The sequence below is a fragment of the Amblyomma americanum genome, chromosome 2 (assembly GCF_052857255.1).
Source record: "Amblyomma americanum isolate KBUSLIRL-KWMA chromosome 2, ASM5285725v1, whole genome shotgun sequence".
NCBI classification, from domain to species: Eukaryota; Metazoa; Arthropoda; class Arachnida; order Ixodida; family Ixodidae; genus Amblyomma; species Amblyomma americanum.
The window spans coordinates 95,924,276-95,951,431 of NC_135498.1; the positions used below are offsets into that span (position 1 = coordinate 95,924,276).

At 45.3% G+C, this 27,156-nt stretch overlaps 1 protein-coding gene across 1 annotated transcript in view; it reads right to left on the minus strand.

Annotated features, from left to right (window-relative positions):
• Window positions 1-387: 387 nt before the first annotated feature.
• Window positions 388-27,156, minus strand: part of LOC144121639 (uncharacterized) — a 120,591-nt gene continuing 93,822 nt past the window's right edge. Inside the window, exons 2-3 of the mRNA XM_077654947.1 lie at window positions 7,489-7,699; window positions 388-2,625 (exon numbers count right to left, since the gene is read on the minus strand). Of these exons, the coding sequence (XP_077511073.1) occupies window positions 7,517-7,699 (183 nt within the window). The 3' untranslated portion in view covers window positions 388-2,625; window positions 7,489-7,516. The remainder of the gene's footprint in view (window positions 2,626-7,488; window positions 7,700-27,156) is intronic.

The following is a 27,156-nucleotide window of genomic DNA, read 5'->3' on the forward strand; positions in this document are numbered from 1 at the left end:
TTTGCACGCTGCAGCGGTCCGGCGCTGTGGGATCCGGGAAGCCATGGGAAGGACTCTCACTGATCCTGCGTTGCTGGCTGTGGAGCGAGAATATTCTTAACAAGTATACGTGTGCGGCGGGCGGCGCAGCAATGATCATGTCGCAAGCGAAAGCGTGAGGAAGAGGCTGCAGCTGCTGTAGATTACTGTGGCAATTTACGAAACATATCCTAATCACCATCGCCAATTATTAATTCCCATCAGCAACATCCAACGAGTTTAGTAGACTGCAGGACAAAGTGTTGCCCTTCATTTGACCAAAACGAAAGACGAAATCCAGTTCATGGTTGGCGCGCCTAATATTTATGCAACCACGTGGCTGCAGGCACACAGTAAGGCAAAACGCACGGCTTGCTGAGGAATTTTATTACAAAGAACGGTCTTCAGCGTTTTTACAGCACACCGAGACAACTTTTCATAACATATGAGACAACAGCTGACGTGGTGGTAGCAATGTAACTGACATTTAGCAAAAAGCTTTCAAAGACACCTTTAGCTCACGCTTGAAACGAGCGTCCTTTCGAAGCTGTGGCTGAAATTGACAGGCTTAAAAGCACGAATTTAAAGCATAAGCTTCTCACAAGGTAATGCATAGCAACAAGACCTAAAGAGAAAATGTAACGTGCAGCATGCGCAAAAATAATCATAGCGCTTCATTTCAACACTTAAGGTCAACCCACATCGAGCTTTCATCAGAAGCTTACGCTTCAAGCCGTGCCCGAATATTGCGTCACGAGGAGATCATTGCGAGACTTGAATGTGTAATCTGTGCTATATCATGGGTATCCCTGGAGGAAGCTGATGAGGCATTTACAATCCACTCTCCGTACTTCTTTCGTCTCCAGCTCTGTTTTCAAGATCACTGTGCTCACTTTTCGTCAAGTGGTCTATGCAATATCAAGGCGTCACAGGCCGAACCAAAACCATGTATTTGCTTAACAATCCTCGAGAGATCGGCCAGACGCTGTCCATGAAATGTTTCCGGATGCCAAAAAATTAAGGTTGTGTTTGTAATTATACAGCATGCAATTACACAGCATCAGCAGTAATGGTAAACAGCAATGCGCATGTGCGCACTGGGGTGGCCTCATTTTTATACAAGGCTATGTGCTTTTCATTTAACGATTCTATCAGGGAGTCTGTGCAATTTAAATGCCTCAAAACTTACATGGCGACACGTATTCAAATTTGCTATTCAGACCATATATAGACGGCATAAGGTGCTGGTTCACCCTGTGCGTACTTCATCCCGCTGAGTAAAACTCTCTGGAATAAATATGCTCTCAGCAATCTTCAAAGGGCAGAACTGTCAAGGCCTTCATATTATAAAATTGATAATGGCGCAATGAGGGTTCGATATATTTTGCTAACCAGCACACGTGTAACATTGTCTTAAACCATTAAAGCTTGTTCAAGTATGTGTTTCGCGGTCAACTAACGAGTCACTTGGCAACCGCGGCGTTTTGAAACTTTTGTTGATAGACTGTTACTTTCATTGCCGTCGTTTGTCACGGACAAGAGTTTACATTTGTGCCTACCGTCGTTCGCTGAGGCTGCGAGGGTTTTACAAAGGTTTTGTCTGCATCAGTTGGACTATGGAGTACTAGTAAACGCCAATCGCGGTGCTACCGCCGCACTACGCTCGAGCAGTAAGATAAAAGTGGCTATTCTTAGCGAAGGAGAGGATATCCGCATCAGTTCCACTTCATGAGGAGTAAAGCCGCAAAACAGGACGGGACTGAGGCAGGCGACAACACAGGGGGTGGTCAACACGCACACAGAGGGCGGACAACACAGGCCGACAACACAACAACCGCCCTGTGTTGTCGCCTGCATCAGTCCCGTCCTGTTTTGCGTTTTTGCTCCTCACGATGTCCTACCAACTGGCCTACAACCAAGTCGTTGTGAATAAATTCCACTTTCCATGTAGCACTAGTTTCTATGATCGTCTGTCCAGACCTCAGTGGTCCAGAAGAGTTTTCACCTCAAGAACTGCCAATATACCATTGATGCCGATGGTGATTGCCGGTAGCTGTATCAAACAAGAAAACAAAAGGAAAAGGAGGTGGCAAAGCTGAAAAGAAATATGACTCCAATTATGAAAGCATGCGCGTTCGCAGCCTTCAGTAGCAATAGCAAGCACCCAAACATGCACCAACGAGATGTGGTACCAGAACGACTGGCCTACTTTCCTTCGGTGCGTGAACGCGACCTGCACAAAAGGCTTCTTTCGCCCACGTGGCGTTATAGCTGACTTGTCGAGGTGACGCCTGTGAGACGCCGGCAAACGAGAGCCAACAGTTGGCAAAAAAATTAGTGGTTTAAATGTCTTGTGTTTTCTTACTCCAAGGCCCCGAAAGTCCGCTTATTACGGTACACAGGTTACGAATTCCGCACGGCGGCACTTCCTTCGTCCATTACGCTCTGAACACAAGAAACAGGGGCCACGTGGAGGGCTCCGTACTAAAATGAACATATCAAAAAGGTAGGCTCAGGCTTCTCAGCAGGGCGGGTATTCCCAGTGTTCCGTTTTTCTTGCATCCTGACGCTTCTCTCGCCGTGGCTGGCATCCGGGCGATGCGAAACCTGCGAATATTGAAGAAGTGCGAAAATGGCGGATTCCAAAGCTGACTTCGCGGAACAGCTTCACAAATTTGGTTGCTCGTCAACTAAAGAGAGTTCAGACACTTCAACAGCAACTAGAGGGGACGGATTGGAGTGGGAATGATTTGCAAAAACCTTGTCCAATTTCCTGAGAAAGATATTAATGGGGAGAGACGCCATCACGTAAACGACACATTTATTCTACTGAGGCGATGCCACTCACGTCTCATGAATTTACTACTTAGATAAACCACCGCGAAATCTAAAGGAGAAAACTATAGCTCTTCGCGCACTTGAGTTTGGCATGGGAGAGATACTGCATGATATGGCAGAAAGGAGAGCCTCATGATAATGTACATTCGGCTCTGCACAGTTCAAGCTTCACAGCGATTAGAAAGAGTGCAACGGACATGGTAATCTTGTCTGGATGTTAGACATGCCGCAAGGCAAGTGGGTTAGCGCCTAATGCCAGCTGAGCGTACTCATCACATCAGTTTTTTTTATGTACTTATTGTTTCTTTTCGTTTGCTTTTACGACAGGCGGTGATATTTTTACCAGGGCGCTAGTGGCGTATGTTTTGCGGGGATAACCACTCTGGCCGTCGTTCTCATAGTCTAATGAGCAATCCTTATCGCTCATCTCACTTATCGCTCATCGATATCTCAGGGAGGGTCCTATAAGCATTTTCTATTACAAAGTACAATAGATGTAAGCAAAAACATCTTAGGCTCAAAACGCTCCACGTTGCCGCAGTTTAGTGAGGTGAAGCATGTGTTTTCTAAACACGACTGAATCATAGGCACGGTTTTTGGACGAGGCCTGCGTTAATAGGGCATGAACCCATCTGTTCACCTTTTCAAGGTGTGTATTTTTGTTTATATGGTGTGACCAGTGACTGAATATTTTTATATTTTGTCACACGCATGGCTGCGAAGACTGCCAAGCACGCGCTCCGCTATCGCTAAAGGGCCGTTTATTAAGAGCATACATTCGCCCAAGAACGAGTTCGCTTTCCATCTGTATGCTCATTTTCTTCCCTGTAGTCATAGAAACCGGAAATCGTTACTGTAAACATTGTGGTTCAGCTTGGGCTGCGTCCTGTGTAGTTATATAGTCTACGATTGGTTTTTGCCCCCTGCATACTGCTGCAGCCCTTTGGGACGCATTTTACATACTGGCTGCTTTTACTCGCAACGCTGGTTGAGAAAATGGCCGTTGAACGCAGCTTACGGTTTAATGGCACAAGTGTAGAGCGCCGTCGTGGTTTTGTAGCTGTTCTTATGCTACGTTCAGCCCCAGTCTAGTTTTGTACTTATCTACATTGCACGTGAAATTTAGAAAACGACGTAGCATGCCTCTTCTCTTTGTTGCGCTTATCTTTTTACCAACAGAACAGATGTAACAATGGTCAATATTAATCGTCATTAATATAGCTTTATGACTGCACGGACGGGTTCTGTATGTTTGAGAGTAATTTATTTATTTAGTTTTTATTCTTATGGCTTAACGAGTATTGCATAAGGGAAGATGCAAAAGTGTACACAAATTAAGGATATGACCTTCCGGCTGGAAATGCTAATTGTAATGTCAGTGCAACTTTACAGCGGCCACACCACCCCATTTTCAGTTCGAAAGGATAGTTTTCGAGCCAGTTTATTGAAAATGAAATAGCTGCAATTGTATAATTTGTAAATGGGAACTTGTGATGTCCTAATGCAAATGGGCATTTTATTTAAACCAAGTTTATTTAGCATGAACATTTTTGACAAAGAACTCCCGAACACTGAAAATGATTACATTTTTCGTACCCTTAAACACCCGTCAAGGATTTTAACAAGATTGCGAAATTTCGTCAACCAAGGCGTTAGAGCTAAACAGAATTGTGCATGAGTAGCCGCCAATGGTGCTTAACATTCCTGGTGAGACTTTTGCATTCAACGCGAGTGCTCAGACTGCTAACCAGCTGCCTTGGAAACAAATACTAAGCATTTCGTTTGTTTTATTGTGAAGCCGTGTGTTAATGCTTGTGGCAAGATCACATCCCTTGTATACCTGGATCATAATTTGATGCTTTTCAGAGAACCAACTCTCAGTAATAAATGAAAGTGCTATATTATTGCAAACAGGCGAAAGTTTAAGGCTACTTCTAAGAGATTACGCAGGATGGCATTAAACAACACGCTTACCTGATTGACCCCTCACATCTGTGAGAATAAAACATCAAGTATTGTGGATATATAGTGCCAAATTATGAATGTACTGGTGGCCGCTCACACGCTCCTCAAGAAAAAGCAGTGATTAAAAAATTGTATCAACATGCTTACTCTCCTTAGCGGCTTCTAAGATTTTCGCAAGCAGTTTTAGTCTTCCACACGAAGGAGACAATTTTCGAGCAAAGCTGCACTCTTTTACAGAAGCGAATATAAATAGTTTCAGGTATAAGAAATGCTAGCTTTGCTTCAATAAAAGCACAGTACAAGTCTATACAAGGTAGGTCTAGTTTGCAAAAACCCGAAATAAAAATGATGGAAAGCACGGACATCTTCTCTTATCTCCTGCTGATGGATGCGTCTGCCTAATGGTGTTTCATTTATTTCGTATTTTTATTTGGGTACTTTAGGTGCCCAGAAACAACATTCCTGCTTAGGCAGTGGTGAAGTTATAAAATGTTAGTATGTCAGACCTGCGTGGGGTACAGACAATGCTGTATTATGCAGTTAATAAAAAAGAAACGGAAGCGGAACTGGATGCCAGGCTTGCATGAGTCGCATTCGATGGTACCTAATCTATTGTTTCATACGCGATGAAACAAGAGAGTGCATTTTGAAGCTGTTTGAATAAAAATGTCTTCATATAAATTATTTGACAAAATATGAGTATTAAACCTACGCTTAATGCGCGTTAAAGAGAGATATCTTTGGGATATTCAGCATAAAAGGGCCGATGGGCTCTTGTACTCAGCCTGGGCACTGTTAGCTCAAGTGCGGCGGTGAGATGGGGACAGTCAAGCGATATATGCAGGTACTTCCGCACAAATGCACAGTATCATAGTTCACGACTCCGCAAAGGGGGCCCAGTTTCAACAAAGACAGACATTGGTAGTCAAAATAGTAGCGCCTTCCTAAGTATCCATCGTATGAGATGGGGCAAAACCTTTCCTGCATGTTCTCAACCCTCGCACTCATAGTACCCATAGTAGCAGTAGTACCCACAGTGCCCATGGAAAATGTAGAATGCATCTGAAAGCTGCGCAAAAAAGACAATGGACGAGGAAGACCAAGAGGACGGAGCTCAGAACTTCAACTGGTTTATTACAGCAGTGCGTCACATTTATTCGATCATCATAATCACATTGTAACGTGACAAACGATCATCACGTAACACTGGTGCGCAGGCGTGTAAGGGACATGATGCTATCCAGATATAGATACTCTTTATCGAACAGGTTTACCAAGGTTTTGCTGACACACGAGCCGGATTCCTTCTTAATACTGTAGTCCTCATACACTTCTCTACTTAGTTTAGACGCGACCTTATTCAGGATTGTGGTATCGCGGAACAGAGGCGTGTAACCATGGCAGTGGCGACAGTGGTCGGCCACGTGCCCTCTCCCCGCCAATGCGCCTACTCCTGCGTGGTGCTCCTGAAGTCTGACATTTATGCAAGGTTCAGTTTGTCCGATGCAGCTTCTGCCACTAGACAGGGTATATGATAAACGATAAACGTCAGAATTCAGGAGCACCATGCAGGAGTAGGCGCAATGGCGTGGGGAGGGCATGTGGTCGGCCATTGTCTCCACTGCCGTGGTTACACGCCTCTGTTCAGCGATACCACAAACCTGAATAAGTTCGCGTCTAAACTAAGCTGAGAAGTGCATGAGGCCTACTGTATTAAGAAGGAATCCGGCTCGTCTGTCAGCAAAACCTCGGTAAGCCTGTCCGATAAAGAGTATTTATATCTGGATAGCATGATATCCCGTACACGCCTGCGCACCAGTGTTACGTGACGATGGTTTGTCATGTTACAATGTGAATACGATGATTGTATAAATGTGACGCACTGTTGTAATAAACCAGTTGAAGTTCCGCGCTCTGTCCTGTTGGTCTTCCCCGTCTCTTGCCTTTTTTCCGCGGTTTCAAGATGCATTCTACTAACAGTCACCAACTAGCCCGCCTCTCTCTATAATATTTGTTAATGTAGATGCCTTGCAAGTGCATGCACGAAAAAGGAACTGGAAAAAGACGCACTCTCGGTGCTCCTTCAGCAAACCTGCCTCTCAGTGTTGAGGAGAGGCGCATAAAAGAGCGATACGCGTTGCTTTCCTTTCTTTCGTTCATAAAATGGGTCAACAATTTCTCGAACGTTTTGAGGGTCTTCTGATAGGTCGGTCGTGGGCGTTCAAAAATGGAAACCCTCAGCTACAGTGGCAACAGTATGCAAGACGAAATGAAGAGAAACTTTAATATGGTCATATTTAGGGCTTCGTCAAAGAAACCGCTTGCTCCGCTACGGCCCGTTTGAAATTAAAAGAACGTCAATTGGAGCCAACGGATGTAAAGACTGCGTACTACATCTTCTCTGATCTGTGCACAGTTAGGACAGGGAGCTGCTTCCGGGCACTTAAAGTTGCAAAGGACTTTCCTTACTCCATGGAAGCGGTAAGCATGTATAAAATAATAAAACGGGCAAAGAAAATAGAGGTTTACCTATTGATGCTTTGGTTGGGTATACACATAGTGGAAGGCAAAAAATGAATCCAAAGCAAAAATTAAGGTCTCATTGCGCGCGAGAGATGAAGCACGTGGCGATCTACTGAAATAGCAAGTAAGAACGCAGCGACTCACCAGCGGCGATGCCACGAGTACTGGACACTCATTTCCGGCGGCGGAAGCAGGAAACGGCGTTGAAGTAGCAGCGCCAGAACATCTTTCCCTCTCCGCGGCGCCGCAGCTCCATCTGTGGGGGATGGCTCAGCTCGGTGTCGGCGTTGAAGGCCCGTAGCAGGGGCTGCATCAGCTTGTTGAGCAGCATCGTAGAACGCTTGGGTGGGGGCGACTGCGAAAAGCACCGACCATTGTCTCAAGATTCGGGAACCAGGTCAAGTGCATCATCCCTGGAGGTTTATTTTACATTTGCTCATCAGAAAAGTCCGCTACACAGATTTCCTCCAAAGACCAACACACGCAGTGGACGTTATCTCACAACATTGTTATTTATGATGAGTGCAGTAATATGTTTCATGGAGGCATTTCCGCTTGCAAAAATTAGTTATTTACGATGGATGTTGCGATGCGCCGCGTTCGTGGCAAGAAAGGAGCGCACAGAAGCCACAGACAGGAGCAAAAGACACAAAAGAAAGATGACACTGCATGAACGACGGATAAGAGAATTTGGCAGCGCGTATAAAGGAATAAAAGGGGACTGAAGAGGTCAGGAGAGGAGAAAAGAGGTTAGTAGGCAATTTCGCTTGACGGCACGAATGCCAGAGCGAAACAACAGTGGCCACAGTGTCTACTGTGGCGCAGAGACTGGAGGATTGCTTTCGTAAGCTGAGGACGAGAGCCGAGAATCGAGGAATGTCTTCTACACAGGCATCTCAAGAATTCGGTCCAGTCACACCTCCTGGACGTCCTTAGTCATTAGGAGGCTAATGAAACTTTACTGTAGAAAGAAGTTTCAATTGAAGTTGGCGCTTATCACTTGGTTGCCGTGCTGAGCGATGACGCTAAAGACCAATGCAAAAAAATGAGTGCATAAAGGCTTGTTTACTGACAAAGTTTGCTCTGCATGCGTGAAAAGAAAACGTGGCAGAGCATGCTCGACTTTAGGAATTGGGGTAGTCTGGATGTACTATAAATTACACCGAAAGTTTTTTATGATTTGATATACTGAAGCGTTTAGCTAACCGTCTAATACGTGACGAATTAACATCATGTCCTTAATGGCGGAAACGTTTCCTTCTTTCTCTTATCATGTAAAAGAGATAGTAAGTGGTGTTCGTCGCCGACAATCATCGAGGAAAGCAGTTCAAAGCTACTAGAACCGCCACACAATAGCAGTCAAAATTCTTGGTACATATTTGAGAACATGATGTGAAAGCCGCACGCAGATAGAGATGTACGCAGGTGCACAACCTGCATTTTCTATATCTCGTGTCTCCTGTCCACCGTACTTTTTCTCACCATGGCGTATAAAATATCCAAGTTCAATATTGCTCTGTCCTTGAACTTTACGCTTTCATTGTAAATTCCTACAAGCGACATACCGAAACACTCGCAAGTGTGGAATACAGTTCGTCTCAACCAATTTGATGGTAGAAGTCGTGCACGTAACTAACGCCCTTAAATTATTACTTGCTGGCGTCAAATTATTGTCGAAGACATGACATATGACACCAAATATTGGATGTTCTAGGCAGTAAAACTATTTTTGCTCATCTCATCCAGGCATCTGCAGTCTCTCGTGAAAAAAGTTTGCTGCTATTGTTATTAACACACACTTTTTTTATTAATCACTCTAAAGTACGCCTACTATCATGCCGTCATCATTTCGTCACGCAGCAGTTGGTGCTGGTAGCTCGCGTCTGGGCGGCAGAGAAACGCCAACACCGAGAAGCTCTGAGAAGATCCGACAGAACACTGAGACGGCCAGAGCGGAACCTCAGTTTCTTCTTCAGAAGCGAACAGCGTGGCGCACGAGCTGCGTGTCGGGCAGCCGCCAAGCGGCTATTGTTGCAGACGCGGCATTTAGATTCTCTTGCCGAGACTCAGGTCCACACAAATGCCAGCAGCGTGGGCCTCGGTGCTGTACCCGTCCAGAGGCAGGATGGCGCCTAGCGCGTGATAGCATACGCCAGCCGAACTCTGTCTCATGCTGAATCTAATTATTCTGTGACCGAGAAAGTATATCTCGGCCTGGTATGGGCAGTAATGAAATTTGGACCTTACCTGTATGGCCGGCATTTTCAAGTCGCTAGCGACCACCACTATCTGTGCTGGTTGACGAACTTACAGGATCCCTCTGGCGGCCTTGGGCATTGGAGCTTACGTCTTCAGAAGTTCGACATGACCATCGTGTACAAATCACGGCGCCAGCGTAACGATGACGACTGCTTGTCCAGATCTGCAGTCGAGGTTGCACACGACGACGACGAACCGGACTTTCCTCTCATCGCAGCCGTAGGCGCAGAACTATTTTCAGTCAGCAACGCGAGGATCCGGAGCTGCAACCTCTCATCGATTTCCTGGAAGCACGTGCCACGGAGGTTCCCCAGCTATTCACAGGAACGCAGTCCTCCTTTTGTATGCACAAGAACGTGATGTACAAAGCCAGACAATATTCGCTGGAACGGCGAGGAGGTATTCGCTCCCGGTTGGAGAAATCTTGCAGGCGTGTCATGACGAGCCGCACGCTTGTCACCTCGACTACGCCCGCACTCTGGCTCGGATCCAACAGATCCATTTCTGGCCTAAGCTTGCGGGGACAGTGCGACACTATGTGCGCACGTGATGCGATTGTCAAGGGCGAAAAAGACTCCCTATCTAGCCAGCTGGACTTTTACATCCCGTACAAGTGCCCAAAGTCCCGTTTGAGCAAGTTGGCTTGGACTATCTCGGCCCTTTTGCAACTTCATCTTCAGGAAACCGGTGGATCATCGTCACCACTGATTACCTTACACGCTACGCTCAAATCAAGGCCTTCCAGCGCGGCACAGCAAAAAAGGCTGCGAAATTTTTCCAGGAACACATCGCCCTGAGGCACGGGGCCCGGCACTTATTATCACGGATAGAGGCACCACTTTCACTGCCAAACTCTTGGAATCCCTCATGCGGCTGAGTGGCACTACTCATAGGAAAACAACCACCTACTTCGCCAGACAAATGGCCTGACCGGGTGCCTTAACAAAACTGTCGTCGACATGCTGTCTATGTACGTTTACGTTGAGCATCGAGCTTGGGATGATATCCTGCCATATATTACTTTCGCGTATAACACGGTGCAACAGGAAACCACGCGGAGGACACCCTTCTGTCTGTTGTACGGCCGCGAAGTGTCGACAGTGTTGGAAGCAATGCTGCCCCATGATGGCCGCGACCCCGACGTTGGCGCCGAGGAATTTACGCTTCGCGCAGAAGAAGCTCGACAACTTGCGAGAGTGCCCATCCTGAGCCAACAAGGCCGTGACGCCCGACGTTACAACCGCCGCCGCAGACTGATGACGTTCGCCCCGGACGACAAAGTGTGGGTATGGGCCCCCATTCGACGCCGAGGGCTTTCCGAAAGACTGCTAAAGCAGTATTTCGGTCTCTACAGAGTTCTCCATCAGCTATGCGGCGTAACCTATGAAGTTCTTCCGGATGGAGTTTCCCGAACTACTCGCCGTCAGCAGAGACCAGAGATTGTTCATGTCGTGCGGATGAAGCCCTATTTTTCATGAGACATTTAGTGGCTAAGTGCCGCGCATTACTTAGTCTTGTTTTTTCTTTATTCCTATTTTCTGCAGGGCAATGCCGCGTTTACAACAATAGCCGCTCGGTGGCTGCTCGGCACGCAGCCCGTGCGCCACGCTGTTCGCTTCTGACGAAGAAACTAACGTCCGCTCTGGCTGTCTCACTGTGCTGTCGCATCTTCTCAGAGCTTTTCAATGTTGGCGTTTCTCTGCCGTCCAGGCGCGAGCTACCAGCACCAGCTGCTGCGTGACAATATATATAGTTCAAGGTGACAGCCACTGCCATTTTTTCGCGCACCAGTCCGAACTTTTTATTCCTCATTATATTTATTTTTCGTTGCAGCTCAAAGTTGCAACAGTCCCTGCTAGTTTATATAGCCTACTCAACTTACCATTTACTAGACATACAAAACACTCCACACACGTTAAAGTTCATGTTTGGGAAGAAACCCAGCGCATAATGTGAGGAGCATAACAATGAGGCCAAAAACACGGCACTTTCTCTGATTGTTTGCGTCAGTCTTTTCGGCAAACGTGAACCTGCATCAACTATCTCAACTCGCCGCAATCATTGACGTTTTAAAGCGCTGTGGTATTATTTTTTGTAACTCTGCTTCTTGGGTAACAAAGCACGCTCTTTGGCCAACGTGCGTAAAAATGAATGACTAAACGAAATACTTAGCGTGTATTTAGTATCTCCCTAGGCATTATAAGCACGTCCATTAGTTTTCGGCAAAAGGTTGATTTTACTCGATTTAGCATATCGAGCAGGTTTCTAAAATATCAAGTTAAGCCTGATTTTTTACTCAGAACAGTGTCTCATAAGGAAGGTGTTTTTCCATGGAGAAAGTTGAAGACAGCGCAAAAAGAAACATAACGGATATGTTGCGTTTATTCCAGAAGTTTTCAGTAGGCTTGTGAACTTAAACCTATTAAACGCTTCTTAATAATGACTCGACCTAATCTTTGGGTAAGTTCGATAAGTACGTTTCAGGAGCCGGAGGGCACGAGAATGCACTGAGGAGGCGCCTTATCGGTATCGTCGTATTCAGCGCAAGCCACGCTAATCGGCGTCCTCTAAACTCCAAGGTTACTGAGCGTTTTAGGTGGCCGCTGTGATATTGAATGGATGTTTTTGTAGTGCAGAAAGGGAAATATGTCTTGTTCGGATACGAAAGTGCTGCATACGAGAGTGATAATGTCCCGACGGGATACATTTAATCCGGTGGTACCAAAACATTTCCAGTCTAGCTCAACTTTCAGAGAAGTGCTTTATTCATGTACGTTTACACACAACCACCTTCAAAACAGTCTCGTTGCAGAGCAATACAGGGCTCCTATAGCTTTTCGGCCCACTTTTGGAATGTGCTCTCGCTGTCTACTTTCGGAAGTGTGTCGAGTATTTTCTGCGATTCGTGCTGTATCTTTCCAGCCATGCTGGATCAATGACCTTTGAGCTGGATGCTCATCTTTGGGAAGAGGGCGAAGCCTGCAGGAGCAGCTTTTCGTGCGCCACAGATCTGGCCGCTTTCACCAACTGTCCTCCTTCAGACACCTTAAAACATGGCAGCAGAGCTCAGTACTGACGGCATGGCCCCGGGGGACCAATTCTTGACGCGAATGTCGTAAAAAAAATTGCATGCCCTTGATCGAGCTGCTGCCTTCTCTCACCTATTCGGTAGCGGAGATTGTACGCTCTTCCTCTGTGAAGTCCGTTTCTTCGTCTCTGATTCGTACCCGAAAATCCAAATTTCCTCGTCAGTAATTATCTTCACTGAAACGCTGGCCGCAGCTTTTGGGAGGATGGCCTTAGCTGTTCTGTAGGATATGTCGACAATGGCAGCAATGTTGGGGACTGTTGTTCGACGGTCCTCATGCTCAAGTTGCCGAATGGTTTTAACAATTTAGTGGCAAGAGTGCTCTGAAGGTTTTCCTGGCCTGTCGTCGTGTTCCAGCGATGTTCTGCCAGTCTTGAGCCACGCGAGCCACTCCCAATACCTTGCCGAATCATGGCAAACTTTGATGTGGCAGATTTGACAAGTTTCACGCAGAATTTCGCGTTCGCTCTTTCTTCTAACACACTGTTCATGACGAAATAGCAGATGTGGTTCGGAATGCAACAGTTGCACAACTCCGTGCAATACGTTGTCTTTTGACATACTAACTTATTAAGCTCGGTCCGGTTTGCGTGCAGCCATGTGCTGCCCTTTGCTGGCACGTTACGAAACCTGTCTCGAGGCTTTTCGGCACCACCGTATATAAGAAAAATATATCACCCGGTAAACAGCTTTTCAAAGTAATTGCCATTTGTTCGCTGTTTTTCAGTGATCAACAACCCATAGGAAATTGTGTCATGCACAAAAATAAGCGGCTATAGTAAATCACCATTATTCATTATTATACTCTCAAAGGGCCAAAGCCTATTACTTAAAGAGAATAATATAAAACATAGGAGATGGCACACAGATGTCACTAAACGACACGCAGTTTATAGCAAGCAAATGTAAAATGTGCTAAAAAAATCACAACTGGAAACGTTCAAGAAGGTTGTTGACACCAGAAAACGTCGCAGTAAGAACGGAACTGAGTAATAAAGAATATGATGGTCAAAAACGTATAAATTGATTTGACCGCAGAGTGAAAATTTAAAACATTAGTTACGATAATAAATAATCAGGGAATTTGTTTTGTGGTCGATTAGTCCGAAGAAAACTGGGATGAAGACGTAAAGATGTACACTCTCGTCGAAGAAAAACTGTAGTAGTTATAAAACTCAAATCTTTGGAGCTTTTTGGAATAATGTGATCTGTTCCCGAACTTAGCCTTAAAAAATAGCCTCAGAATTTTACTTCCAGAATTCTGGAAAATTAAACCCTAAAGAATAATGGCTTCAATTATAAGCAACTGGCGTTTATCACATGGTTCAACGAAGTAAAAGATATGACCCTGAAACAAACGTATTCCTGATGATCAATAACTAGGTATAGGCTCAAGGTTTATTGCATGACCATAACATTGAACACGTTTTCACGATCTTTCAATCTAACGTTAACATCATCCTTTAAAATGCACAGGTGGTGGCCCAATTACGTACACTTAGATTCCTGTTCACAATTTTCTTGCTTCTTCTCGCCTCTTCTATCTTTTTTAAATCTCAGTAGCTTACATAGTGTTCTTATTATAGCGTTAAGTGCACTAACGCATATTTTCTGTGCCACTGATTTTATGCAATTATTGAATTAACGATAATACGGCTCTTAAGCTGTCGCTAGGTTTTCTGCATCATATGATTTGTTCAAGTCAAATAATGTCGCAGAAAGGTAAAGGGCGAAAACCTAATGAAATTAATGAAATAAAAACAAAGGACGAATGAATAAATGAATCAGTCAATTATCGATCAGCCGATAAATCAATTAATCAGTTGCTCAATTAACATTTAGTACAAACTCTAGAGACGCTTGAGTGTAGAAAGGTAGAGATGGCTTTCAGGTTGTGGACGAATATTTCTGCTAGAAAGAAGTGAACATGTGGCAGCGAAGGATCATGAATCAAAGAATATAACGTTCTCTCTAGAGAAAGCGCAGTGAATGGTACTCGTAAAAATAAGAATTACCTTGGTGAACATGAACATGACTGGTGCGCATCAGTAGGTGAACACTGACGAAGTAAACGCTCGTTCTTTGTACGTCATGTTTATTAGTTCATTGTTTTCTGTGCTGTTTACCGCAGTCAGTATGACAGAGACTGTATTCGCTGCTTGCCTGTTTTCGAGAGCGAAATGCTAAAAAAGGTCGCGCCTCGAAAATGAAATGGTGAAACGGAGTCAGAAACGCTCTCTTTCTTCGTGAAAACCTTAAATTGATCCTTATCCCCCGACGATAACAGTCCAGAAGACATTTACTCACGCCTCACCTTTCCAAAGTTCGCGGAGGCGGCCGCGTCCCACTTGATATTCCTTTTCTTCTTTTTCACTTCTTTCATCTGGTGCGGGTCTCTGAATAATTCATTGCGCGCGGCCGGTTTGTCGCGGGCTCTCCTTTGCAACGGTCGGTCTCCACGGTTGGTTGACCTTGCGTGGCCTCCTCGGCTAATTGAAGCACTCAAATCCTTCTCCCCAGATTCCTTATATTTTTACCTCGTTTTCAACTGCCCTTCCTTTCCTTTTCACAGCGGCTCGCGCGCGAGTCGTTCACTACTACGCGCGTAAAGAAAGACACCAAGGAAGAACAAAGAAAATGTAAAGGATGACACGCAGTTTTTGCGAAGCCATCAGAGGGACACCGCTGCCTGTAGCTAAGGCGATTATGACAACGAGCGTTCCAAGTTGTTCGTTCGCCTCGAGGCAGGGACAAAGGAATTACCCGCCTCCCGGAGAGCGCCCCCGATGCAAAAGTTGGGCGCCGCAGTAATGGGCATGCCGGAGAGGCCACGACTGTATGGTGATCACGTCACAGCGCTTCTCGTGTCCTTCTGGCAGCCACTGAGCGTGCTTTTGTCGAACTTGCTGTCGAGCTCACGAATTAGGGCACGTGGGCTGAAAGAGAAATTGCGGACTAAAGTGCGCGCGTATGCTCTGCTTGTCTTTGCAAAGGGCATCACTCGCGTTAACGCGAGCGATGACACGGTTGAGTCATGCCACGCGTCACCGCTGCAAAGTTAGGGTTGAGATATCGGGAGATATAAGGCAGCTTTAAGACCGCGCTACGAGGGCGATAAGAACGAGTACAAAACAGGCATGGAAGCTCAACATGTAACGAGTTTAGAAATGCCACCACCAAACACAATCATGCTTATCAGTTTTTTTTTCCGATGCTTGCCTGACACTCTCCCTCGAAGCTAATACAGTGATGCTGGCTGCAATATTGAATGTGCATCTTTAGAGGGGATTTACGAGCTTTTCGGAGAGATCGCTTTTTCATGCCAGGGAAAAGGGCAGCCCTTTACTAAGTGAACTATACCACGTGGACTAAAAGAAAATCTAATCATAATTACCTTTAAACTGGAAGTCAAGCACTGAAAAAAAATGGATGCGCAATTCCTCTCTTATGCCCAATATGGTAAAGGCGAAGAGCGCCGAAAAAACGAAAAAAAAGCAACTTTGCTTTTGCGTATCGTTCCTAACATTGCCTCTCACGCATGGGGTCCTGTGATGGCATCTTTGCATAGCAGAAGAAAAAAAAAGCAAAGTGAACAGTGCTTCGAAACCCATAGAGAAAAGTGTTGGCACAACTCGCAACGTGGCACGACAGGTATGCAAATGAGCTACGTGATTAGGCCCGTGCTCAGCAATGCGGCGACAAGACAGAATGCCGAGCATAGAACGGCAGACAAATTGTCCAAGCCCTCGCAGTCTCGCATGTTAATGCAACAATCGCATCAGTGGTAACCCAACCGCGCAGGCTGTTAAAAGAAACTTGCACTTAGTAAGCTTGTGCCCGCACAACGGAACGAGCTGCCTCAATAGAAGGTGAAAGGGTAGTCATTGTCATAGAAGATCGTTGCCGCGATATTCGGCAAACCTATACATAATGATTCTGAATTAACTTGAAATGGATTGCGATTACTCGAAATTCGGGACAGCGCACAGCAGTGCCGCTAAGCTTAGTGGCCTATAGCGCTTAAGGGAGAAGCGACACATATTTTCCAATAACTAATGCCACAGACAGCGGCATTGATTTTCTTTTATGTTTTTTGATGATCTTCGGAACATGTGGTAGCTCTCTAAACACGCCTGAACACAACGAGGCGCACCTTCCAACTGACACCGAGCCGCCACCATGCTCCGCCATGTCATGTGACCAGGGCAGCTGCCAACTGACAGCTGCCAGCGCACCTGAAAACTCAGCCATGTCACGTCTCTTGAATTTATTTCTCGTCTGGTGACGTCATTTGTGGTCCAGTGGCGTCATCGTGACATCATATCTCCTAGAGCAATCAGCAATTTTTATGACACACAACTCGGCTGTTTTTTTACTATGCGGCTTCTAATGCTATTGTATTAAATTCTGCCCGAACACTGGCCAGGCGGATACTCTTGACGAAGACCTTTGTCGAAAATCCTTTTATTGCTCGACCCTGCGCTCTTTCCTAGTTTAGTAGGCAGTCGCAACATGTTTGTACGAACAAAGTCGGCGCTTCCAAGTGTTCACGTGCGTCAATGGGGAGAGAGAGAGAGAGAATGAAAAGGAAACGCAGGGAGGTTAACCAGATGTGAGTCTCCGGTTTGCTACCCTACACTGGGGATGGGGGATAGGGGTTAGAAAGATGACAGAGAAGAAAACACACAAAAAAAGGAACGTGCACACATGGAGACACACACACACACAAGGCGTTCCGGTTAAAGTCTTTCACACAGGCCGGTAGATTGGAAGAAGCGCAAAAGCGCTTGCACGGCCTTCTTCTGCGACGGTAGGTCCTTTCGATGTTGTAGAATTCTTTTTTCGGATAGCGTCAATGGGGAATCACAGAAGGCAATAGGGACATGGCGCATAAGCGCAGGTATACGGGAAAAAGCGTGATTGTATTCAAACCAGTAAGAATTTCCTCTTAGTTTATTCGTTTTCGCGTAGAGAACTTTTATAGGAGCTTCCTGCAAATTGAGTACTTTGGTGGTTCGATCGCTCCGTGTTTTTTCTTTAGCTCCTGGAGCGATGTCTAACATCGGCACTATTCTGGACGCTGTCGTAAATGAGCGCCCAAATCAAAGCGAAGAAAAAAGCCACTTCTTCTATAACAAACCCGGTGGCATGTCTAGGCTTCCGCTTTGCCACCAGCCATTGCAGCTAGCTTAATATTCAGTGTTGTAGGTGTTGCACTGTTAGGCCGAAGAATGAATGCCGCTTTGCGCTGGCCCATCGTCGTGACGAACTTCTGAAGCGGTACACGCTGCCTACAGAATGATTCGCTGAAGTAAAAGTGCTTTGAATTTGCGTGGGTAGCGAGAACTGCTCTACACCTTCAATGTCCTTGTGTACTAGACCAAAAAAGAAGCAGCTTTCTTTCCGTTACACTTAAGGAATTCCAAATTTCCCCAGGCGCCCTGAAAGTTGCATGCAGCAATCGGCTACGTCGTAACGTTTTGGTCAAGTGTTTAGGGGAACGTTTTATTTTTTTCTGTGCCCTCTCCCTCGGCCGTGTAGAAATCAGAGTGCTCGACCACCGAGATTCAAGGAACCAAGAGGGCGTAGTCAGTGTAAAGTAAAGCTGTTTTCGAATGCGTGCCGGCGGGCGTTGGCGTTGGTAACAAGCTTCACTTAAGGGCTTGGCCTGCAGTCACGAAGAAGATCTTTTTAAGGCGCATGCCTTCTGGAACGGCCCCACTGAATAGAGCGCGAAGCCCTGCTTCCCTCGAGAAAGCGGATAAGACGAAGAATTCGCTGCCGGGTTGAATGGAGCGTAACTCGGCTTGTTATCGCTTCGACAAAGAGGAGTGAAACGGCCTCCCCTCAATTAAAGTTCATTTGCAGGGGCATCCGAGGTATCTGAATAAATGAGGGCGAATAACTGTCACTATCAAAGAATGTAATGTAGTACCTGTTATTTATTTCGTTAATAACAATACTGATGGTCATTCGGGTCAGACGTAGACTTGTAGAACAACAAATAAAACGGAGCTTGTAGAAGTCCGCCGACATTTTTGCAGTGCCTAAGTTACATGCAGTTAACAGAGATGCTTTGTTGCTCTCTCCCCCATAAAGTGAGGAGTGCAACGCCAGCAATAACATTTTGCAAGCGCAAGACTGGGGGGGGACTTACAGCTTAATATATAAGAAAATTTAAGTACATCTAAGGGGCTATAACCTCATGCAGTTATAAGTTACATGCAGTTAACAGAGATGATTTGTTGCTCTCTCCCCCATATAGTGAGGAGTCCAACGCCAGCAATAACCTACTTTGCATGCGCAAGACTGGGGGAACTTACAACTTAATATATAAGAAAATTTAAGTACACTTAAAGCGCTATAACCACTTACGCAAGTATGAAAGTGTTACTTTGGAGTTTAATAATACACGTCTAGAAATATAACCACATATTACAACCGAGGTATTTGTTTTTCTTATCGCTTTCCTTCTCTCGGGTCTGTCGCAGGAATGAAGATGTGCGAACAATCTCATGCTAACGCGTTAGCGCAGTGAACAGCTGAAAGGTGTAAATGGCTAAATAGATGACAGGATGAAGAAGTCTTGGAAACGAAGATTTTGGTGCAGAAGCCCGCTCAAACCCACTTTGGGTTACGACATAAGCTGAACTCAGTTTCTTTTCATTCAAAAGTTTTTGAGTACCCCTATTTTATGTTCATAAAAGGATATCTCTGAAAAACTTCCATGACAAGCGCATTACTATGAATTGTTCGATTGGTTACCATAATTCTGTTTCAATGGAGTGTTTTACACTGATTTATTATTAGAAATAATATACGCAATAAAGATTGGTTAGCTCAATGGAGAGCGCACTGCTTCAAGTTTCTGCTCTTCGACAAACCCGCTTCCACCTGCACAGAATGCAAAAGCTGCTGAATTCTTCTCACTTTCATGTTGATATTTGCGAACACTTGCTATCTTTGTTTATATCTGAAGGTCATAGCGGCCCATTCTGAGCAGCCCTTGTGTCATTACACATAATTTCGTCTTTCTAGCGTACAACGTAGGTTCATCTGTGCATTCTCTCATGTTTAATTTTTCTTTTCCTAATTTTTAAGCTGGTTGTTTTTTTATTTATTTACCAAATTACAAAGGACCCTAGTAGGAGGGCAAGGAATATATAATTTTTCTCAGTGTGAGTACATCACACTGACAGCATGAAACTTACTTGCCAACTTAAATTAGAATGGCATACGTTCGACACCGTTAGGAGAGAATTTAAACAAATGCAAAAGATTACTACCGGTAAAAATAAATCAATGCCACAATAGACTACAGGGTCACAAACACAAGAGAATGGAGCTTCTCTCATTTATTCGACGTGTTTGCAAAGATTTTTTCGTTTTACCTTGTGTCTGATTATTTGTAACGCCTTTCTTAATTCTATTCTTGCTAGATGTAATATAACTTAAACAATCAAATGCTGTTTATTGTTTTCATCCCTTTGCAAACGTTTTCGTGCGATGAGTACCTGTAAATCAAGATTTGCAAGAATTTCGTTTTGTACAAGTCCTATGTTTAATTGAAATCCTTTCTTGGAGTTGTTTTGTTCTTGTGTAGGGTTTTATATCAATAAGTAGGGTATTTTAGTGCATTATTTATTTTCTTGCTATGGTCTCAACAAGACAAGCGACCAATATAAAACAGACTGAACTGTATATATATACTCCACCAAAACTAGACTCGCTACTTCGCTTACTTTCACTCTCACTTGGCGCTACTTTTCCTCTCTAGTAGTCGAATGCGCGCAGTCACTGGGTACATTGAACGAAACCGGGGACTATTTCCGCTGGCCGGCGAAGTACAACAAGATGATGGATGGAGCTATTTGTGAGAGACAGATTGTGCGAGAACCTTTTCTGCAGAGACAATACGATAATTTTCAATGCAGCTTCCTTGAGCAGCAATTTCCCTACGTTGTCTGTTGCGTCATTAAAGAAAAGAGAAATTCCTACTTCGCAAATCGTATGACTGGCACTCGGTTGTTTTGTCAAACACACGCACACAAACAGGCACAGTCGTGAGCAGAAAAGAAAGGAAAATGCCTACTTTTGCCATCAATCCGTCCCAGCTGGATTGAGTTCTTTTCGTCGTCCCGCGGAAGTTTATAGAACCTGTCCGGCCGTTTATTTTTTTGTATGAATTTGCCTCCAAAACACGGCCTTCCCTGCGCGTCATTCTGAGACAATGGAAGCTGAGCGCGAGGGTTTTTATTCCCCAATGCGGCAACAGCGAAGAGTTCAATCGCAGCACAGAGAAGGAAGACATACACATGCGAGGAACATTTATTTATCAGAGCTGTTGCTAGGTAGCTGGTGTTACGAAAGACAGCGCATGTGTGTAGAAAACTGGCAGACCGTGAGATAGAGAAAAAAGGCAATGGGGTGCATTAACCACCCCAAAAATGGTGTATCGCTAGAAAAACCCGCACTTGTATTATGGAATCGGGTCCACAATCGAAGAAGTAATTGCCTTTCACCCATCTTTGAGAGTAAGTGCGTTGAGTAACGAATAAAAAAAAAATAGCGAGGAAACAGGAGTTCCTGAACATGTCACTGTTCCACTGTGCTCCACCTGAAAATCAGGAGGAGCGACATTTTGTACCGTTATTGACCCTTCAGTGAGCAAACATGGTATACCTAGTTTCAAGATGCGCGCATCAGACGAAGAAGGCCTTTTTGCGTCGTATGTGCTCATAGTGATTATGCGACGTGTTCTGAATAATATACATTACATTAGTAGGAGACAACATTGTTATATATAATGATGTTATATTATTCATTGCTCAAATTGTACGCGGCAATATGAACACTGAACCCTGAAAAAAAACCAGTTTTGAAAAGCTGCAGAACTCGTCACTTCGAAGCTTGCGGTAGCGCTGACTTTATCATATATACTTCACATTATCAAACTACACAAGATGCTTCCCCGCAATTCAGACGATCACGCGAAAAGTCAACGGAGTGAACATGAGCCGAGAGTCGCAGGCAACGAAATTCGAAACGTCGTTTCGCTGGAAAAGTTCACTCATTTCATTCCTCTGTGAAGCCGAATTTTGCAGGTAAATGCTTACGGTTACGGTAAACACTGAGTAATGTGGAAATAACAAAAGAAAATGCCAAATTAGATTTCTCGAGTTTCCAACGCATAGACGGAGAAGCTGCTGTGATGCGTAAAACGTTTTATTCTACCTTCCAGGATAACCACTCAAATAAAATAATAATTACAATGCCCTGTTGCCTAAGAATTAACAATAACATCTGCGGCAGCAAAGCTCCCATAAAGAGATGAGCACAGAATAAATGATAAATGGGCCTGAGAATGGCGGGGTGGTTGTTTTCCTTGAAAGTTCAGAAAAGAAAGGAGAAGAGAGCAGAAGGACTTCTGAGAAAACCTGAGCCCACTAAGAGCATCGGCGTTTTCAAGCTGGAGCCATGTCTATGAAAATTCCAATAATGTAAAAAAAAACAAGAACGAAGAGGAGCTCTAAGATACAAAGAATTGCAAAAAAAATCTGGCAAGTAAATTCTATCGCGGGTTTTATATTTTAATTGAAAAAAGTTTCTCCTCGGCCTCCTCTATCGTGGCAGTTCATTCGTGCACTGCTGCTGCGTTCAATGGAGACACATTAGGGAGACTCACTGTGGTGGCGTTCTGCTGCTACTAGCCACTTTCTTCATTTATATCAGTGTTTTTGCATTCCTGCTAAGTACGTTGAAAAAGAAAAGACAGAGCTCCTAGTGTTCTTCCTTACATCGTTTTTGAATGAACTGTCGAATTCGGCTGCATTTTCGGCGCGCCTTCTTTTAGCTTGTTCAAAAATATTCGTCGGCGCGCAGTGGACTCTTTGTAAACCCTTAGCTTTGTTTTCGCCCTAGTTGTCGTGACTAATGTCGTCGACTTAGGGACACGCATGAGCAGCACCCCATACGCAAAAGAAAGAAAATCGAGCCAATCGGCCGATCGCCTCGCATGGGGACAATGCACTGGTCCAGGCTGCTGGCCGTTGCCCGCTTTACGTTGGTGTAAACGCTCGCGACGTCCTATGGGCAGCTTCCCACCCACAAACTCGCCACAGCAGCCTTTTTTCGACTGCGATCCAGCGAGACTGTAGGCCGCCAGCGTCCGCTCGTATAAAGCACTTAGCGGCCCGCGTAGGAAAGTGAAGGCTCAGAAGAACTCCCGGCGAGGGGCCTGACACGGCCTTTCCATTTCAGCGCCAGGCGTCGCCAGCAGCTACAAGGGACACAAAGCGCGCGCGGAACTAAAAGTGGGCGGAAGGAAGCATAAAGGAGACGAAGGAAGAATATAGGTTTTGAACTCGAACCCGCGAGGAACGAAATTGCTTTCCGTGACACTGTCGGCACGCCTTTGTTTGGCCATACATTGGCTACACATTGGCTCTTAGCTGGCACGCCGCGGTGTCGTCGCTGTCCGCACCGGCGCTCGTAGAGCCAGTTGGATAAACTGGAGGTCATTGCTTTCCGTCCCTTTGTTAGTGCAATTGCCCGTACACGGGTTGGGGGCAGGTCAAGCTTGCGGGGCGGACGAAACAACAGTGATCCGGGACGAGTCCCGAGACCGTAAACAACGGGAGTATAGTGGGATATGTTCAGCGAGGCCAGGCTTTACTGCCGCTCGCGCCTCGGGTTAATTTGATTTTCGTCTATTGGCGCTCCAGATTGCGGCCTGCGAACTGTGCGCTGAATCCGAGGAACGACACGGCAGGGAACCACAGGAGGCGGGGTGAAAGGCCTCCTTGTACGACCCGTCGGGTTGGGGGTGTTTCCCGGTAGGTCTTCCGAAGCCCACAGCAAGGAAGGGCTCTAAATATTGTTAGATAAAATTGCGACGAAGAATTTGAATGCGAAATGAATTTGATTAGTGGTGGGGAGCTGCAGTGATGCCGATGTTATGCCGAGGTAGTGAAGCGCTTGGAATGAACGCTGCCCAAATCAATTGTGGCTTGCACATCCACAGACCGTGCAAATATATGTTCAGAGTATGGACATTGGAAGCAAGGTTTAAGCTGGCGTTTAATATTCTCACTACAGATTTTTTGCAGGCACGCACTGAAAATCTGGAAGCATTTCACTTATTACTCACTGAAAGCTATTTCAAATGCTGATAAAACGCAATCCTGGAGCATGGCCGCTGACACTCGCTTATTCGTAGTGAGACTTCGAATATACTTTGGAGAAATGATGTAATTTGCATCCACCAAATGTGGCTGGGTCATATATAAAAGCAGTTTCAAGATATCCTGCTTTAAATATATTCGTTACCAGCGTTTTGTATACTTGATGACGACCTTGCGCGTACGCGTCTACACTCACGCACACGTGCAAAGGGAAAAGAACCTGCTGCCATAAATCCTAACGCTGTCGATTATAGGATAAGGCAATGCCTGTTTGGGCGAGTCGGTCAATAATCGTTGACAAAGCATGCCGCGCATAGACAAACAAGGGGGGAGGGTAGGGTTCGGAACAAGCGCAGACTCGTGATTGTTTTTTTTTTCGAAAGATGGCGCATCTTTTATAAATTCAAACTGTGATATCAAAAACTACAAGCCGTCCAAAAACCCACCTACTTTTTAATGCAAGTTGTTTGATGGCTCACTTACACAATTATCCCCTCTTTCTTGTGTAAAACGCCTCGGCAAGTTCACGTGTCAGCTGTTCATGGCTTCTAAAACCTTTTTTTTTAGCAAAAGCAGGCTCGAATTATTGCTTGTATCATTTTGGCATGCGCCGAAGTGAAGGAATAAATTTGACCCTGTTTTTGACTTTATCGAAAGCTGGTGTACTCTTAATCGATTATTTAAACATCGGCCCGTCTGACTGATGTATACCCTCCCACAGGTTAGGGGGACTTCATGCACAACGCCCGTCAGGCATCTGACGAAAGGAGTGACATGACGCTTCACGCAGTCCGCCACACTTTTGCGATGTCCGAAGGGGCATGAGATTTTTTAGACTATTTTTATTACGCCTTTTGTAAGAAAAACTAATTTCAGAATTCCTACTGAACTATCTAAAAGATTTCCCAAATTATTTTCTTGCATCAACAAAAGCCGCAGCAAATGTAGTTTAAAGAACACCATTTTCCTATGTCATCCGCGGCCTCAAACCAGTTGGCTTCGTTAAACAGTTGACCTAGTCGTCCCTGTTAGGTCACTTGGTAGAGCGACTGCTTCGGTGAAGTAGTGGTCATGGGTTCGAACCCTAGACCAGGATGAATTTTTCTTTTACTATGAAGTTCCTGTGGAAGCTGTATAACATTCCTAAGTAGCCATATGGCTGCACTTGGTTAGATTCCAATCAATAAATACTCTCTTATTAGAGTGCGAATTAACGGGAACCTTTTTGGGCAGTGTGCGCTGACAGGAGAAAAGCACGAGTTGAAATAAGCCTGAAATGGAATAAAAAATTTTAAATTTTAAATCACGAAGCAGTAGTGATAGCCTCCGTGTCAGTTTATTTCAGAAGCGAGAAGTGACAAAGTATCTTTCCTTAAGAGGACAGGAGATGAGGCAAACAGTTATGCAAGGTTTTCCCACCACCCTCTTGCCCTACGGCCGGGAAATGATTTTTTACCCTCTGCCATTGCTTCAAGCGCCATCACGCCTCTGCTGTAGGCAGAACGGCCAGTCTGTGGATGATAAGAATGCAATAAAATTGTAAACAAAGAAACAATGCAATTTCGGCCTAGACCCGTGACTCGAGGTCTAAAATACCCGCCAAATCTGGCATTTCGCGAAGGCGAGGCTGACTGCTCACTGCAGAAAACATTACAGGCTCAACGAAATATGAAAGCCGATCTCGTCTCTGATGTCATCGTATGTTCTATTTAAGACGACGCAAAGAACCCCAGCTCATCTAAATTGAGCCTGGCGGCGCCACTGCATCGCGAATGATGAGCTAAGTATACTTGCTGCCTGTCGTTTTTGTGCTCTGGTATTTGCAAAACCTACTTCATAGCACGGAAGAAGCCCATTGGTACTTTTTCCGAACGATTCGCACGAATGACGTAATAGGTGCTGTTAAGATCACTACGATGACGAGCGCAGTGGCTTGACGCACCAGTCGAGGATGTCAGGACAGCGGTTCCTAACGCCCTGAGAGAACCACTTAACCAATGAGGCCTCTATTGTAAAGCTTTTTTTGAACTATATATCGCGATAGAGCGGGTTGTTTGTTGTGTAGTATACATCTCCTGCGCACGCAGCCATTCGCTACTGTTGTTTTGAGGCGCCAAGCTGCGGAACCTCCTTCAGTAAGAAAAAAATAAAGGGGTGTCTGCATGTATATTCACTTTTACAGTTCACAGCCTGTAGGACATTTTCAAGAAACGGCGGGGCGTGAAGTGGCAAAGAAATGCCGAAATACCATGCTGACTTCACAATAACTAAACTTTCTCACTTCAGTAGCATATGCGCAAAAAAGGCAGGGTGAACAATAAAAGCTTCATATTTAAAAGAATTGAAATCATTCGCGTGCCATCATACATGCACTCCGGTGAACAACTGCAGACTTTACTGCACTAATCGTACGCTTCAGACGTAGATATTAGGCCACTTGTCACGCGCCGCCATCCAAATAAAGAAAATCCCTTTGACGCAAGAATTGGCACAAAGTTCTTTACCAACAATAAAGGAATCGAGCAAAAAGTCCATGATTTAGCTTGCCTATATATAGTAATGCGCCATGTTCCAAACGCCAACGCAAGAGAAACATAGCAGACATAGCGGGAAGTGCAAGAACAGCGTTAGGTAAACGCTTGTATGCAATACAGGGGAACTGCTTTTCGGTGCTGGAGCTACGGAGAAATTTCACCTTTCGCTGCGTAAAGCAGTCAAAGTAGCATTGAGCTTTATATGCGCTTGAAACACAACATGTGGTCGCGCTGGTGCAGGCTGAATCCGCCGCTGCTGTACAGTTTAGCATCAAGCTAGTGCTCGCACAGGCCTGAGTTAAACACAGGACTTCTTCGTTTTTGGTGCTATTTACCTGTGGGAAGCGAACCGCTGTAAATCAGAATGCTAGGAGTTTAGGCAGTCGTAGCGTACATTTCAGTGTAAGCGGCGATTTTTTTTTTTCGGCAATACAGAAGCGAGGGCTTTTGAAGAACTAGGCCGCCTGGATTGTTGTAGCAGGACTCGGGACTCGGCCTTCGAATTTTCCGGGTCTCCGGCACCTGATGTCTTGCCGCCATGATTTCACTATGAAAGGAGTCCAAAGGAGGCAAATGAGAGCAGGTCGGAGGAAGGTCCTGCTTGCTTAACGTCCCTCGAGACTCCCTAATCGCGGTCATTCACATGCAAGCACGGAGCCAGTTGCGCGAAGGCACGCCATTGTGTGTTAGCGCGAATAATTTCGCGCGCGTCGCCTTGTGTTCAGCCCACTCGGAATTTGAACACCTT